Genomic DNA, 13,987 nt, shown 5'->3' with positions numbered 1-13,987 from the left:
TAACCCGTTCACTCTATCACAGGCCTTACAGATACAGGACCTTACCTTACGTGCCTTTTCGAAGATCCATTTGCTTTGAGATGTAGGTTGTAGGTACTCTTTCTCCAGCTGTCATCCCCATTCCGTCCAAAGAGCTATGCAGTACAAAAAAAGCGATTAGTAATGTAAAATCGAATCGATACAGCAAAGGTCTTAGTGAGAAAGGACACAACGAGTCGAAACTTATGTCTTCTTCTTCTTCTTGTGACGATCAGGAAACACGCAAACGAGAATGTTGAAAGTAATTCCAATGGCGACAGCCACGCAACAGGTGCTGGCTACAATTGCCACGTTCTTCTGCCTTTCCTCTCGTTTGGTTTCCTCTTCTGACTTTTTCGCTTCTTCAAAATTAAGAGAGCCCCTACCATCCGCCTCAGTACCGATACTCCCTTGGTTCGGACCAGCCTTATCTAAGAAGAAAAAATCGTCAATAGAAAGAAACGAGTCGACGTTCTCGTACCAGTCTTGAAAAACTCAATCTCCTCGCCCGAGGGACCCGTCACTCGAACAGACGCGTCTGAATATTTGGAATTTATTACGACGTTGCTCAGATTCGCTGAACGAAGAGTGTTAGCAAAATTTTCGACGTCCGTTTTGCCGTCAATCCAAAAACCGAGTGTGAGCGTGGTGGGCGAATTGTTGTCGATCGAAAATGCATTGGAGCTGCCTTCGCTGTGGAATTCGACCAATTCCACTACGAAATCGTTAAAACGAATTTTGAAAGTTTTAGTTCCACTTTTAGAATCTGTTCTGTAGTTGGATTCGAAAGGCTCGTCTATTTGGGTCCCCCCGAGGACTTTCGTGTAGAAAGCGAGAGATTCTGCGACGTTTTGCGTCGCTACGCCTATGTGATGAATGCCGCTAATGACGCCTCTCGAATGCGCGACTACGCTGGAGAGGTGCGTAGCTGTGAGGAGAACGAGGATCAAGATTCCGCCGCGTGTCCTAAAGAGACCCCACTAATTTAGATGAACTAGACTCCAATAAAAGAAGGTATAACATCTGTTAGGACTTGCACGACGAGACGGCGGTACTGTGGAGAGCGGAATCCTCGTAGAATTCTTCGCGAAGTCACGCGCGCTAACACCCGCGGGTGCACACTAAACCACGGATCCGTACAACTAAAACCCACAGTAGAATTGAAGTATAACGTAAATAATAGTCACAGCATTCACCAAACGCCTTAGCTCGCTTTTTCTTTCGCGTCACTCAATTTCTTGATATCCTAAATGCCTTCAGTGTATAAAACGTGTAACCACCTGGAAATGCCACGTGATACCTCAATCAAAAAGCCCCGAAGCTGAGAATAGGCATTCTCTACGGTGTCATTCACAACCACGTGGTCAAACACTCCAGGTTGACTAGCTACAGTGTGAACAGGCCAACTAATCAATTTAATGAAGAGAACCCAAAATAAAAACGCTTTTACCATATTCGAGCTCTTCTTTGGCTGCGCCTAATCTTTGGCTTATGGCTTCCTCAGTATCAGTATGCCTCCCTCGAAGCCTTTGCTCCTAAGATACATAAGCAAAAAAATACATATCAAAATAAAACGGTTGCTAAGAGAGAGATAGAGAGACTGACATCTGCTAAAAACTTACCAGTACTTCAAAAGAAGGCGGTTTGATCAATATGTATATTGGATTCAAATCTGTCGTCTTCACGTTTCGAACGCCCTTTTAATTAAAGAAATCGATGCCAGTCAAACTTCAGTTGACGACGTTGCGTTTCTTACCTGCATGTCAATATCTAAGACGCAAATTCGTCCCGCTTGTAAGACATCAGCAACAGCCCGTTTACTTGTCCCGTACATGTTTGAAGAAAAGACGGCCGATTCAATAAACTTTCCATCTGCAATCTCGGCCTCCATGGCTTCTCTTGAAACGAAATGATAATCTAGAAAAAATATATAAGCAATGTTCATTACGATTCTTCACTTTACCTTTTCCATCAACTTCGTTTGGACGTGGCTTCCTAGTAGTATCTATACCCACATAACTATTATATTTCTCCACAACGTACGATTCAACACACGTGAAACGCTGAATCCAAGAGCGCCTGGAAATTCTTCGAAGAGTTTTTTCAGCAGTGTGCTCTTGCCTGAGCCACTTGGTCCAGCCACAACCAAAGGTCGGGGAAGGAATTCACTTTCTAAAAAAATATTGCGCTCTGAAGGTACTCTCTCTGATCAAAAAAGCGTACCTTTTTTCGATTCAGCTTCTTTAGTCTTTTGTCGTTTATCCGTCATAGTTTCAAGATCTACGATTTAGCGCGAAAAAATGTGCAATAATTAATTAATTAAAAATTTGTTGTTCGAAGTGCCGTTCAAAAAAAAGGCCGAGTGCTACGACAGTTCCTAAACAACGCTAGTAATGCAATTTTGTCTTTTAGGACTGTCGTAACGCTAGCCTATAGTGTTTACTTGCACGACTTTATGATTAGGGGAGTGGTCAATGAGCCGTACCGCGAAAGGCTGTCTTGAGAGCTACGTAGCCTACTAATACAGACACTCCAGCAACTACGGCCACTCTAGAGAAAAGACAAACAACATTTTGAGACCTTTAGCGGACGTCGCCGCGGTGCAACTCGCGTTGCTTCCCATTCGAAGCGATTCGTGACCTTTTTTCAGCCTTTCCTAGAGATATGGTGCGATTCGCACTGGTCGATGTCGAACCCAAGCCACGCACGGCAAGGAATGCGAAGCAACGGGAGTAACTGGAGTAACGAGAAAATGCCATGCGCAAACCTGCGACCCGGATTTAGTAGGAAGACCCGTAGTGGATTCTACAATTTATTAATGACTTAATTCAATTAATTTAGTAAATGCACGTGCCATGAACTAATTAGCCAAGCACATTTGAAAAAAATAATTCAGGATGTAGTAGCTCGAATCCCGTATAAAACGCTACATGAAGTACGCCGCAATAATAGCAATTTTGGCTATAGGCGCAGCCGCTCTGTGGTGGCGGTACTCGAAACTGCCGTGCCCATCCTCAGATGCCGGTTGGTTCGACGTCGACGCCTTCGACGTTCCAAACGGAACGTTCGACCTGCGCACCCACGCCGTCACAGTCGACGACGGCACCCTATTGGCCTTGGACACGTACATACCAAGCGACTGGACCCCAGAAAAGCCTCCACTTCCGACGATCATTCAAATGACGCGCTACAATCGAGCTAACGTCGTCCGATGGCCTTTCTCCATCTTCCTCGGCAGCCAAATCAACGTCAGATCGACTCGAATGATCGACTATCTCGTCCCGCGCGGCTACGCGCTCGTCGTTGCCGAAACGCGCGGTTCGGGCGCCTCGTACGGGACACGCCTCTACGACCTGTCGCCGCGCGAACGCGCCGACTTTCAGGAAATTCTCAAATGGATTCGAGCCCAGCCTTGGTGTAACGGGAAAAAAATCGGCGCCACCGGCGTCAGCTACGACGGCGTCAACGCACTCATATTGGCCGCAGACGCTGCCGGTGGTGAAATCAAGGCGGTTTTTGCCGATTTCTTCCCAACCGAAATGTTTGAAAGCGGTGCTCCCGGGGGCGTGCCTTGCAGTGCCTTTGTCGGGCCGTACCTAAAGGCCATTAACGCTTTTGAGACAAACGTTCCCTTTACGGGCTATGAGCTGGACGAACGCAATTGGCCGCCTTGGTGGTACGCCTTGGTGGCGAAGTACGTCGTAGGCGGCGTCGTTCCGGTCAAAGAGATGTCGCTGGACGAGGCGCTGCGCAATCGGTCGACGCGAAATTGGAACGCAACCGACGCTTGGCGACGCTGTCGCTTTCGAGACGACGTCGTCTTTTCCGACGTCGACGATTCGCCGGCTTTTGGGTCGCTCGCCTTGGGCGACGCGTCGGCTTGGGAAAAATTGATTGCAAACGACGTCGCCGTCGCCGTCTATAGCGGCTATTACGACTTGGGCTTCGCTCGCGGATTGGTGCGCGTTCCCGAGCGATTGAACGGCGCCGCGCGACTGACACTGGGACCGTGGGTGCACGGGGGATATTTGAATTGGTCGCCGTTCAGCGTCGGAACGCGACCCTGTTTCGATTTCGGTCTCGATCAGGTGCGCTTTTTCGACTATCACCTAAAGGGAATCGACGTCGCGGGATTCGGCTCGGAGAAACCCGTTCGCTATTTCACGATGGGCGAGGAGAAGTGGAAGTCGGCCGACGCGTGGCCCCCGAGGCACGACGACGTTGTCTACTACTTTGGAAACGATTTTTCGTTGGCGAAAGAGTTGTCGGCGTCGACGGGACGCGATGAATATGACGTCGACTTCGGCTCTTCTTCCGGGTTAGTCGTGAGATGGAGCATCGTCCAACAGGTCTATCTTCGCTCGAATCCGTATCCGGATCGGGCTCGCGAAGACGAGGCGTTGCTCGTCTATACGTCGCCTCCGTTGTCCGGTGCGCTCGTCGTTACCGGCTCGGTTCACGTCGCCGTCCACGTGGAAGCCGTCAATGCGACTGATCTTATCGTCTTTGCGTATCTGGAAGATGTTGACCTGCAGGCGAATACGGTTACGTATGTGACCGAGGCTCCGCTGAGGGCGTCGCATCGGTGTCGCTCTTCGTCGTCGTCGTCGACCAAGTGTGAGCGCTCGTATACTCGAGCCGATTGGCGTCCGCTTTCTGGCATTGAGTTAATTGAGTTTGATTTGCTACCGGTGTCATATCGTTTCGACGTTGGACACGCTTTTCGCCTGGCTTTTTCCGGTGCTGACGACAAAAATTTTGACGTAAGCGAGTTTGATGTTCCGCTCAAGTGGCACGTGTACTGGGGTGGTCAGTATAGCTCATATGTTGCTCTGCCTGTTGAATAATGTTTTTTGCTTCCAAAAGTCGCCTTTCGATTCTAAAAGACAACATTACTTTCTAGAGTTTGTGTGCGGAGTTTGATATTGATAGATTGCTTGTAAAGTTACGATGATCGTAATGTAGGCCGCCGCGTAGGAGAAGACAATTAATTCTTCTATTTTATCTATGATTAAATCAAATGCACGATAGTGTGTAGGTGGGACACCACCACAAACCTCAAATCTAATCAGTGGAAGCGAAGACGAAAACACAGATGGAAGTCAAGGAAGAAAACATCTAATTGGTGCGGTTTGGGTTTTCACTCCCTATGTTGCGGAAACGTCATCTGGCTTATGGCGTCACAGCGACGTGAAAAGCCAGCTGACGTTTCCCTTCCGACATTTCCGTTCAGCTATCTACCGATTAGATTGGCATTCATTAGATCGCGAACTGACTATTTTACACATCCTGAGGTTCCTTCCTGAGGTCACGACCTTACTGCGCTTAGCGAAGCGCAATCAATAAATTGAAGTCGCTTTACTAAACGAGGTTAGAACTGTACGGGGGATGACGCGGTCATGCAAACAGTAGCTATGCGTGATTATTTTTCTCATTAGCTCTGCACTACATAAACTACATAAACTTGACATACTCTTCTTCTTCTGTCTTCGACTCTACTTTGCAAACTTTTCCGTCCACAATCTCGCCGTTCGATCGTGCTCCTCGCGATTGGTCAGATACTTGCGCGCGATGCTGCCGACGAGAGGATCGGCAGGATTGCAATCGGCAAGAAGAGACGTGATCGAAATGAGAACTTTGGATACGGTCAAAACGGGACTCCAAGCGTCGCGTAATATGTCCAAACAGATGGCTCCCTGACTGTTAATATTACAATGATATATCCTCGTTTTGAAGCTAATCTGAACTCCACAAAAATTTAATTTAATTTATTTAGCCAGAATGATGAACACCTACTACTGCACTGTACCTGGGGCGGTTTAAAAGGATAGTCTTTCGGAAATGCGATGTTCAAAAAGAAGAGGCCCCCTTCGTAGGGAGAGCCGGTTGGACCTTGGATCGTTGCTACCCAATTGTATATGTCGTCGCCTCTCGGTCCAGCACTGCTACGAAGCGACGTCGCGTTTGGGAAGAAGGGGGCGTCGTTATTCTTGCCTGCAACAGGGCGGTGGATCCGCTGTGATGTCTTCGAGCTCTTTGTGAAGTCTGAAGGAGGCCACTGAACGATCGTGCGATTGAAAAACCCAGCAGATGAGCACCTTTTCGACACGGACTGCATTGTATTCTATCCGGGACAGTAACTGGCGTTATCGAATTGAATGAATAATTGTGCGCTCTCTAATTGAACTCTGTCAAACTTGCAAATGCATACACAACTTACCAACTGTACGTTTGATGAGTGCAAAGGATATCATCTTATTCATTTGATAGTAAACTAATATATAGAATCCTGTCTCATAATCTCTTGCAATTCTCTGCGACGTGCAACTGCAAAGTATAGATCTTCTTTATCAGCTTTCTTCGTCACTCTTGTGGTGGCGATAGTCGTCCTCGTCGAGAGAGCAACTTTATCAACATCCTATCACAAAAAAAGACGCCTTCTCAGTAAAAACCCCTAAAACGCGTTGCTGTATACAACAAACCTGACTCCAGTTGAAAAAAGCACCAACGCTATCAAAAGTCCAACAATTGAATCCAAATACCAAACAGAATCAACAAAAGTATAAACAACGGAACTGATTACAACGCCAAGACCCATGAGAGCCCCAAGTCCGCTATTCAATGCTAGAAAAAAAAGAAAACTGATGTCAAACACGATTTTAACGAGCTTCTCGTCCAACCATCAATTTTCAAAACAGTGCTGTGCATCCCAACACCAGCAACGTACTTTCCCCAAGCCATGGCCGCCGACATAAACAGCATGATCGAAGACATGATGATTATTGCCATCGCCTAAAAGACAGAAAAAGACTCTGTATCTGCGTAGACTATATCTTTAGAACCTCAAATCTATAACCACCCTTGGGAGGCAAAAGAACTAAGTCATCGTCCCAACGTGTACAGACTCAAATATCCAATACAAACAAACTTACTACATTAATATCCTGGGGAAAAAATAACTTGAGAAATTATTACAGATATCAGTTTGCACTTTAGTAACAATTATTCAACTTCGAAATCACGACCACCTCTTAGGGACACAAACAAGTGCTTCCATTTCGAGGTAGCTAAAACACTACGAACTTAGTAAGTAAGAAATGGTCTTATGCAAGGTGGTCCTTAGATGCGAGATTCTGCAGTACAATACAATACTTTCACCGTACGTCATCTGGTTTTTGTTCTGTGCAGAGAGCGACGATGGCTCGAGCACTGATTCCCAGCGACGAAAAAACGAATAAAACGGCGATGGCAATAGTCGCTCTTCGAACAAAAAAGATGATGATGATGTTCTCCAATCAAAATCAAAATCGACCCAAACAAACCTCCATTCTCGCTTCCACGAAAACTTGGCGCCGTCGCGACCCCAAAATCGCCACAGAACCAATATCGACGTCAGCGAGTCGAGAGCGGCGTTGAACTTGAAAAGAAAAACGATCGCCAATATTTATGCAACGAAACGGATGCAGAGAGTCGCCATCTTACAGCGAATCCAAACGACGCCGGACTGTTCGCGACGAAGGCGAATACTAAGAAAGAAAAAAACGTGTGAGAACACGTGTCGCGTTTTCGAACGATCGAAACGGTCACCGAATGCGACGACGGCCATCGCGAAATTGACGACGATCGACATCCAGGCGAGCATTAGAGCGAAACTGCGCCAACGACGAACGACGTGCGGCGTGAGCTTGTGCTCGCGACCGAGAGTCAGTTCTAAGGGAGGGGGGGGAGGAATTTCATTCTTAGAACTTCCTCTCTGTTTCTGCTCTCACGGTCGTCTATTGCTGATATGCACTGATAGGCGAATGGTGACGAGTCGATCGAGTCGATCGAGTCGATTCCCGCGTGGACGTCGGTTCGCTGGATTTCGTACGCGTAGGTCGCCATGAGGAGTTTCGTTTTTCCGCTGCTGCTGTCGCTCGTCGACATGGTTGAAGTCGTGAAACGGCTAGCCGTTCGAGTGGGCCACGCAAGCGAGGCTGGAGCAAGACTGCAGTCCTAAGGAAGTGCAGTGGTTTCTCTGTGTACAGTTTTTCTGATGACGTCAGTGCGTCCCCGTATAGCTGCAATGGGCGCTAAGAAAAGCAAGTGCAGTTTTGATCGAATATGGAAGGACGTTTCTCCACAGCTTGTCCAGGATCCTTACACGTCCTGGGAGCAACTGAGCGCGAAGCAGAAAGTGCGCAAAGTGCACGGAGTGTCTCGTAACACGGCGAAAGCAGAGGGACACACGCGATTCGTCTGCCTATCAGACACGCACAGCAAAACGGATCGTCTCGACGTGCCCGAGGGAGACGTGCTCTTGCACAGCGGCGACTTCAGCCGAATGGGCCGACCCGACGAAGTGCAGAAATTCAACGAATTTCTCGGTCGACTTCCACACCGATACAAGATCGTCATTGCAGGAAATCACGAACTTACATTCGACGTCGCCTCATTCGAGAAAACGTCGTTTCGCTTTCTCGGCGGGAAAACGTGCGACTCCGAAGCAGTCCGAGCGTTGCTAACCAATTGCATCTACTTGCAAGATGAAGCGACGGAAGTCCTTGGATTCAAAATATACGGGTCTCCATGGTAAGTATCGACATTTATTAGATAAGTGGAATTTTATACATCAACGTTTAGGCAGCCAGAATTTTGCGATTGGGCATTTAATCTTCCACGTGGGAAGGCGCTCCAAGACAAATGGGCTATGATACCGAACGATATAGACATTCTAATGACCCATGGACCACCGATAGGACATGGGGATCTGTGCTTCAGTGGAGATCGAGCCGGCTGCGTTGACCTGCTTCGCGAAATTCAAACGCGTATCAAGCCAAAGTATCACGTTTTTGGGCACATACATGAAGGCACGTAGAGTAATTGGGAGGGTACTACACTGTACGTAGAGTAAAGTTCCTTTCTTAGGCTATGGGATGACTACTGATGGTCAAACAGTCTTTGTGAACGCGTCAACGTGTTCGTATCAGTACACGCCAACGCAGCCCCCTATTGTGTTTGATTTGCCTGGCAAGAGGCAGCAAAAAGCAAAATAATTTACAAGTCGGCCGAAATGTTTCACATGTTTTTTTGGAGTGGAGGAAACCAGAGCGCTGCAAAAGAAACATTAGTACAAAGTAAGAAAGAAAGAAATACAAAATAAACGTTGAAACAGACCCATCGCCAATCCCTTTTAAGTTATTAGGGCTATTCCCGCTATGTCGTACAAGAAGTCGGGAGCCGTGAACTTCAACGTGCCGTCGGCGCACGGATCGTGGGTCTCGAGGGGCAGCGGTTTTCCTGTTGTCGTGTTATACCAAGTTACTTCGTAGTCTAAAAGCAGACGAATTTGTATGGGCATCACATTGGGTATTTGTACTTTGTTGGTATTGACATCCCGGTATGGTGATAGCGAGATCGCTCTGCTTGCTGCATGCAATTCCGTCGTGGTGTTTTTTCCAGGTCGAGCAGAGGTTTTGCGCCCACAGAACGGCGACAGCGTATCCCTTAATCGCTTAAGCATCGGACATGCATAATCCCATATTCTGACTGTGTAGAAGATACTCACGTGGAAATTGTTTGTGAAGCGATTTTCCGACCATCAAGTAAAGCCGACTCGTGTTTAAACTCGTCGTCACATTTTCAACCGCCATCCAGTCATATTGAGCCCATTCAACCAACTTGACAAACTCGCTCACCCCGACGAATGCTCCATAGAGGTTATTTGGCGCCACCCAGCTATCCCACCACCACGTCCTACAAAAAGACAAATGCTAAATTTACAAAAAGAAGTTGATTTTGAAATTTACATGCATGTCCCAGCGCCAAATTGCATGACAGGCGCCCATAAGCCGTTATGAAGAGACCAGCCAGCCTTGTCTTGATTCTGAGAAAGTGACGGAGTACTAGAACGGGACTAGTAAATAGTTTAGATATTACTTCATTGCCTATTCCGAATTCTGCTACGTACGACGGCTTTTTGTATTTCTCCACCTTCATTTTTGGCTAGAAACAGTCAAATGCTGTGGTGTGCTCTTGATAGGTCGTTTTGGTTTCTAGCTTACCCACTGGGCCGTTGATGCAGCGATGTCGTTCTCATTGTAGCTGTGGGTCATCGTAAAATCGAGACTGTCTAGAGCCTGCACGTTTGGATCGCCAGCTGAGTTCGAATAGGACGTAGAAACGAGATGACGATTCGTATCAAGACCGTGTATCCAATCGGTCATCTCTAATAATAAGAGAATAAGAGAAATAGGTAGATGAGATCAAGGAACCTTTGATCCATGCCACCTGAGCAGTGGAACTGTATCCATCGGTGATGTCGACCTAGGAGGAAATTTTAACGTCGTATCCTCGCCTGTTTTTTCAATACAAAACCTCGTTAAAATATTCCCATGCAAAGACGCTCGTCGAATAACCATATCGCGAAATTAGATAACGCAGTCTGCCTTTATAATCAGCTTTGGCAGCTTCGTCCGTAAAAAAATCTAGACAAAGGCGATACCAAAAATTTCACAGTTTCTAGAAATACACGTGTACCCTGCGGGCGATCGAGAATTCCACCATTAGCCTTGTTCAAATAGGACGTGCTCCACTTATCGTACGGCGCTTTGCTGCGCAGCAAGTTGAAACTTTCAGTGCACATCAAAAGTCGAATATCAAGCTGTTCTGCCAGCGCCACAACGTAATCCAGACGCCTTTTCCCCCCCGCAACAAAATGACAAACGCTGAAGCACAACTTCAGACGTTTTTACCAGAGATTGGTGAGATTGAACACTCCTATGGCAATTTCGACGGCAAGGCCATCCATATAGGCGTCCGTCAACCACAGACGAGTGTACGTGCCTCCGTGCTTAGCCAACGCCGAGAAGTACGTATCAAAGTCATACGTTCCTAATATCTCAACTATGCATTTGAATAGATAAATGCTATTTGCTAACCTTGTTGATATCTCACCCAGCATATGTTTTCACCGACTGGAAAGTAGGTCCTGGCATAAGCTAAACGTGAACGTTTTCACCATAACAATTTGTCATTCCACCTGTTGTTTTCAAACTGAAAATGCAAGTTATTTCTTCCCAGCCTAATGTAACCTCTCATGTCGCTTCCCTATGCACTCAAATTAACTTCATGAAACAGCTATGCTACTGCACCTTTTCAGCTGAAAATTCAAAAGAATGTTTTTTCACTCCTGAAGGATCTTTCAGTTCCATTGTCCCAGAATGAGATCCTTCCTCTACTGGAGCATAGCGTATACAAAATGCAGGATCGCCCTCTGGAGTAAGAATCTCCCGATCATTCTTATTTGATCGACTGTAGTTCTTTGGAGAGAGAGAGAGAGAGAGAGAGACACACACACAGCTGCAAAAGATAACTCTGCACGTGCCAACACTACCTGATAGTAGAATCTAGAAAATACATTGAGAAGTTACAGTACAATACATGACACGTGACTCACCCATCGATGGTAACAGATCCTCCTGAAGGAAGTTTGACTGTAGCAGTCAGATTCACCTGCAAAAACAAACCGGTTCACTAGATGTACTGCTGTACCCACAAAGAAAGTTTAGCTTTCACGGTATCAAAGTCAAATGGATTCTTGTAGTGCTCCGCTGCAGGCATGCAGTTCTCGTAAAGACCGTGCAGTGGAACGGAGGATCCCGCAAGACCCAGCAGAGCAAGAAACGAGACAAACAACATTTCCAACGCCCGGATCGTCACCGCCCCCCTGGGGGTACAAACGTAAATATATGTATTCCAATTCATGTAATACCAAAAAAGACGAACAGGGGAAGAAAAAACGCACGAGAAAGAACGATCTCACAATATCAGCCAGATAGCACTAAATCTAACGAATCAGAATCGAAAACGGGGACAAAGGGAAGGAAAGGGAAATACACAACTAAAGAAGTACTAAATACACGCGACAAAGAAAAAAGCAGACTGGCAGAACTATATTATACACTAATGTTCCTCGGAGCTGATTAGGTTTGACAGTAAATAATGAAGCGACGTGCAAAATAGGCATCTTCCCGAACCCGTCACATCACTTGTTGCCGCCGCCGCAACAACCCCCCGAGCTGCGCTGCTCCTGTTGTTGAAGATCGACGCCGCGCGTCGGCCGACCGGCTTGACTAGGATCGCTCTTGGGCAACTTTTTAGCTAGGGAATAAATATAGGAATACATAGGAGGCGGAAATTCAAGGAGATGTAGACCGCGCGTTCTAAGGGGATCCACTCAGACAAATGCCTCGTACTTGACATCAAAGGAAACAATCAGACTCGTCATCTATGTATGTGTCATCAAAGGGGAGCAATAGACTCGAAGAACGTTTTTCTCTCTTCATGGGGAGGGACTACTGGTACCATTTCTTACCAATTGCGAGAAATATCTCATTAACATTCATTGCCGTTTTCGCTGACGTTTCCATAAACAGTAGTCCATTGTCGTCCGCGTAAGCTTGCGCCTCCTACAAACAGAAACCATTCCCCATTATGTGAATCCTTAATGGATTTTCTTCTCTTCTTTGCCTCGTAGTCCACCATGCGCTTGTTGCTCAAATCAGCTTTATTTCCGGAGAGTGCAATGACAATGTTTGGACTGGCCTGACGCTGCAATTCTTTCACCCAGTTCTTTGCACGTGCAAACGTGTCCTAAATGAAGGACGAGTTCAGAATATCAAGAAAATAAAGCGATTCTAAGTTCAGAAGCGGGAGACTCTTCACTCAGACAAATGCCTCGTACTTGACATCAAAATAAAATCAATATCAGACTCGTCATCTCAACGAATGTCATCAAAGTGAAAGAGAAACGAATCGACCCACGCGAGGCCACAGATAGCATACAAACAAATTAAATGATCTATGTAATACATGCTATGTCAAAGGGGTCACAGATACGTACTAGTAGGCCTTCTTAATAAGACAAGTTCGATATATCTAAGGGAATCACAGATAACAGAACAGTTTCCTATGACATCATTTCCCTTGTACCCTCCCTCTCTACACGGTCGTCTTCTAAGAAGACTGAAGACATACTACGCACTCTTCTATGGAAACTCATAGTCTCCCACCCCACTTTACCTGATTTGTCACGTCATACACAACGATCGCCGCCTGCGCTCCCCTATAGTACATCGGCGCAAGACTGTGATATCGTGCGAGAGAAGAAAGTTAAGGAATAAAATCCCCTCGGAAAGAAGAGGAAGAAAAAAGAGAAAAAAAAGAGGATATTTTCTTGACCGGCTGTATCCCAAATTTCGAATTTTACGGTCGTCTCTTCCAAGCAGACGGTCTGCGTCAGAAATGCAGCTAAAACAACGCGACTCGTCGTTTATATTTTCGTCTCGATTCTCACTCACCGCCTATGGTCGATTCTTGGTACTCGTGAAATTGCCCTTTTACAAACCGAAGAACTAGACTCGATTTTCCAACGGCCGATTCTCCTGCACGCGCGAGGACAGAAAGGAGGAGGCGGGGCCCCCAATTAGGATACGGGCAGGGCGATCGTCGCGTTCGCGTCACGAATATCGACTGCGCTCGTTTACCGAGTAAGACGAGTTTGAACTGGCATATTTTGTTCTGTCCGGGTCCATTGGGACGTTGTCCTGGGCCACGTGCCGCCATCTAGTGGGTGAAGTCGCTAAGGAAGGAAAATCGACTACTTATTCGCTGCGCGGTCTGCGCACGGGACTATTCCCGTACGAGGTCGCGATGATTGAAGAGATGGGGTGCGGGAGACGCGCGTATAGGGTGAATTTGTCGGGGTGAGGCCCCTTTCTGCGCACCTTCTCTCACCGATTCTCCGAAAGGAAGCGACGGGTTTTCTCGAACGTGAAGGCGATCGCGCGCGTTCGTTTCAGTTGAAGATGGCGTGAGCGTTGGCGGACGAACGCGTGAATAGGCCGAACGCTTACGATTTGATCGAGAGATCCGCGTGACCTCAGCGACGCCCAGGTATGTTCTGTGATCTCCCGTATTGCATGACGTG

At 46.9% G+C, this 13,987-nt stretch overlaps 7 protein-coding genes across 13 annotated transcripts; 2 read left to right on the top strand and 5 right to left on the bottom strand.

The window, feature by feature from the left end:
• Window positions 1–1,133: 1,133 nt before the first annotated feature.
• LOC136190421 (guanylate kinase-like) lies at window positions 1,134–2,759 on the bottom strand. 4 transcript variants are annotated; one of them, XM_065978567.1, is made up of 10 exons: window positions 2,659–2,724; window positions 2,504–2,568; window positions 2,242–2,298; window positions 2,074–2,190; window positions 1,982–2,023; window positions 1,775–1,935; window positions 1,641–1,715; window positions 1,469–1,553; window positions 1,319–1,404; window positions 1,134–1,264 (listed from the first exon to the last, which is right to left on the bottom strand). In XM_065978567.1, exons 3-10 carry the CDS (start codon window positions 2,285–2,287, stop codon window positions 1,223–1,225), a joined length of 654 nt encoding a protein of 217 aa, XP_065834639.1. In that variant the 5' UTR covers window positions 2,288–2,298; window positions 2,504–2,568; window positions 2,659–2,724; the 3' UTR covers window positions 1,134–1,222. The 4 variants fall into 4 exon arrangements, with proteins under 4 accessions (XP_065834639.1, XP_065834638.1, XP_065834640.1 ...); XM_065978566.1 differs by lacking the exon at window positions 2,504–2,568 and having other exon boundaries at window positions 2,599–2,759; XM_065978568.1 differs by lacking the exon at window positions 2,659–2,724 and having other exon boundaries at window positions 2,462–2,568.
• A 178-nt stretch (window positions 2,760–2,937) lies between these two features.
• LOC136190418 (putative serine esterase Mb1866c) lies at window positions 2,938–5,034 on the top strand. The gene has a single exon (XM_065978562.1). The coding sequence runs from the start codon at window positions 2,949–2,951 to the stop codon at window positions 4,863–4,865; it is 1,917 nt and encodes a 638-aa protein (XP_065834634.1). The 5' UTR covers window positions 2,938–2,948; the 3' UTR covers window positions 4,866–5,034.
• Window positions 5,035–5,353: 319 nt separating this feature from the next.
• On the bottom strand, window positions 5,354–6,150 carry LOC136190002 (ubiquitin-conjugating enzyme E2 E3-like). 2 transcript variants are annotated; one of them, XM_065978076.1, is made up of 4 exons: window positions 6,117–6,150; window positions 6,013–6,063; window positions 5,828–5,960; window positions 5,354–5,759 (listed from the first exon to the last, which is right to left on the bottom strand). In XM_065978076.1, the coding sequence occupies exons 1-4, from the start codon at window positions 6,134–6,136 to the stop codon at window positions 5,514–5,516; spliced, it is 450 nt and encodes a 149-aa protein (XP_065834148.1). In that variant the 5' UTR covers window positions 6,137–6,150; the 3' UTR covers window positions 5,354–5,513. The 2 variants fall into 2 exon arrangements, with proteins under 2 accessions (XP_065834148.1, XP_065834146.1); XM_065978074.1 differs by having other exon boundaries at window positions 5,828–5,963; window positions 6,117–6,140.
• A 98-nt stretch (window positions 6,151–6,248) lies between these two features.
• LOC136190001 (transmembrane protein 163a-like) lies at window positions 6,249–8,053 on the bottom strand. Its single transcript, XM_065978073.1, has 8 exons — window positions 7,788–8,053; window positions 7,606–7,728; window positions 7,501–7,544; window positions 7,341–7,435; window positions 7,182–7,278; window positions 6,699–6,810; window positions 6,501–6,642; window positions 6,249–6,436 (listed from the first exon to the last, which is right to left on the bottom strand). Exons 1-8 carry the CDS (start codon window positions 7,942–7,944, stop codon window positions 6,382–6,384), a joined length of 825 nt encoding a protein of 274 aa, XP_065834145.1. The 5' UTR covers window positions 7,945–8,053; the 3' UTR covers window positions 6,249–6,381.
• A 30-nt stretch (window positions 8,054–8,083) lies between these two features.
• Window positions 8,084–9,629, top strand: LOC136190063 (metallophosphoesterase MPPED2-like). Its single transcript, XM_065978138.1, has 4 exons — window positions 8,084–8,589; window positions 8,641–8,867; window positions 8,926–9,134; window positions 9,196–9,629. Exons 1-3 carry the CDS (start codon window positions 8,084–8,086, stop codon window positions 9,051–9,053), a joined length of 861 nt encoding a protein of 286 aa, XP_065834210.1. The 3' UTR covers window positions 9,054–9,134; window positions 9,196–9,629.
• On the bottom strand, window positions 9,067–11,770 carry LOC136189783 (uncharacterized). The gene is made up of 16 exons (XM_065977790.1): window positions 11,575–11,770; window positions 11,456–11,511; window positions 11,393–11,405; window positions 11,151–11,318; window positions 11,039–11,106; window positions 10,938–10,987; window positions 10,752–10,890; window positions 10,537–10,694; window positions 10,375–10,484; window positions 10,272–10,323; window positions 10,062–10,225; window positions 9,937–10,002; window positions 9,807–9,883; window positions 9,566–9,753; window positions 9,377–9,511; window positions 9,067–9,330 (listed from the first exon to the last, which is right to left on the bottom strand). The coding sequence occupies exons 1-16, from the start codon at window positions 11,761–11,763 to the stop codon at window positions 9,191–9,193; spliced, it is 1,773 nt and encodes a 590-aa protein (XP_065833862.1). The 5' UTR covers window positions 11,764–11,770; the 3' UTR covers window positions 9,067–9,190.
• Window positions 11,733–13,961, bottom strand: LOC136189784 (ras-related protein Rab-5C-like). Of its 3 annotated transcripts, none has more exons than XM_065977793.1 (8): window positions 13,785–13,961; window positions 13,545–13,639; window positions 13,359–13,442; window positions 13,231–13,308; window positions 13,081–13,154; window positions 12,529–12,651; window positions 12,374–12,467; window positions 11,733–12,159 (listed from the first exon to the last, which is right to left on the bottom strand). In XM_065977793.1, the coding sequence occupies exons 2-8, from the start codon at window positions 13,621–13,623 to the stop codon at window positions 12,044–12,046; spliced, it is 648 nt and encodes a 215-aa protein (XP_065833865.1). In that variant the 5' UTR covers window positions 13,624–13,639; window positions 13,785–13,961; the 3' UTR covers window positions 11,733–12,043. The 3 variants fall into 3 exon arrangements, with proteins under 3 accessions (XP_065833865.1, XP_065833866.1, XP_065833864.1); XM_065977794.1 differs by having other exon boundaries at window positions 13,545–13,623; window positions 13,795–13,961; XM_065977792.1 differs by having other exon boundaries at window positions 13,795–13,960.
• Between the last annotated feature and the right edge of the window lie 26 nt (window positions 13,962–13,987).

Source organism: Oscarella lobularis, chromosome 8 (genome assembly GCF_947507565.1).
Source record: "Oscarella lobularis chromosome 8, ooOscLobu1.1, whole genome shotgun sequence".
In the NCBI taxonomy this organism is placed as follows: domain Eukaryota; kingdom Metazoa; phylum Porifera; class Homoscleromorpha; order Homosclerophorida; family Oscarellidae; genus Oscarella; species Oscarella lobularis.
This window is presented reverse-complemented; position numbering and strand designations above follow the sequence as displayed.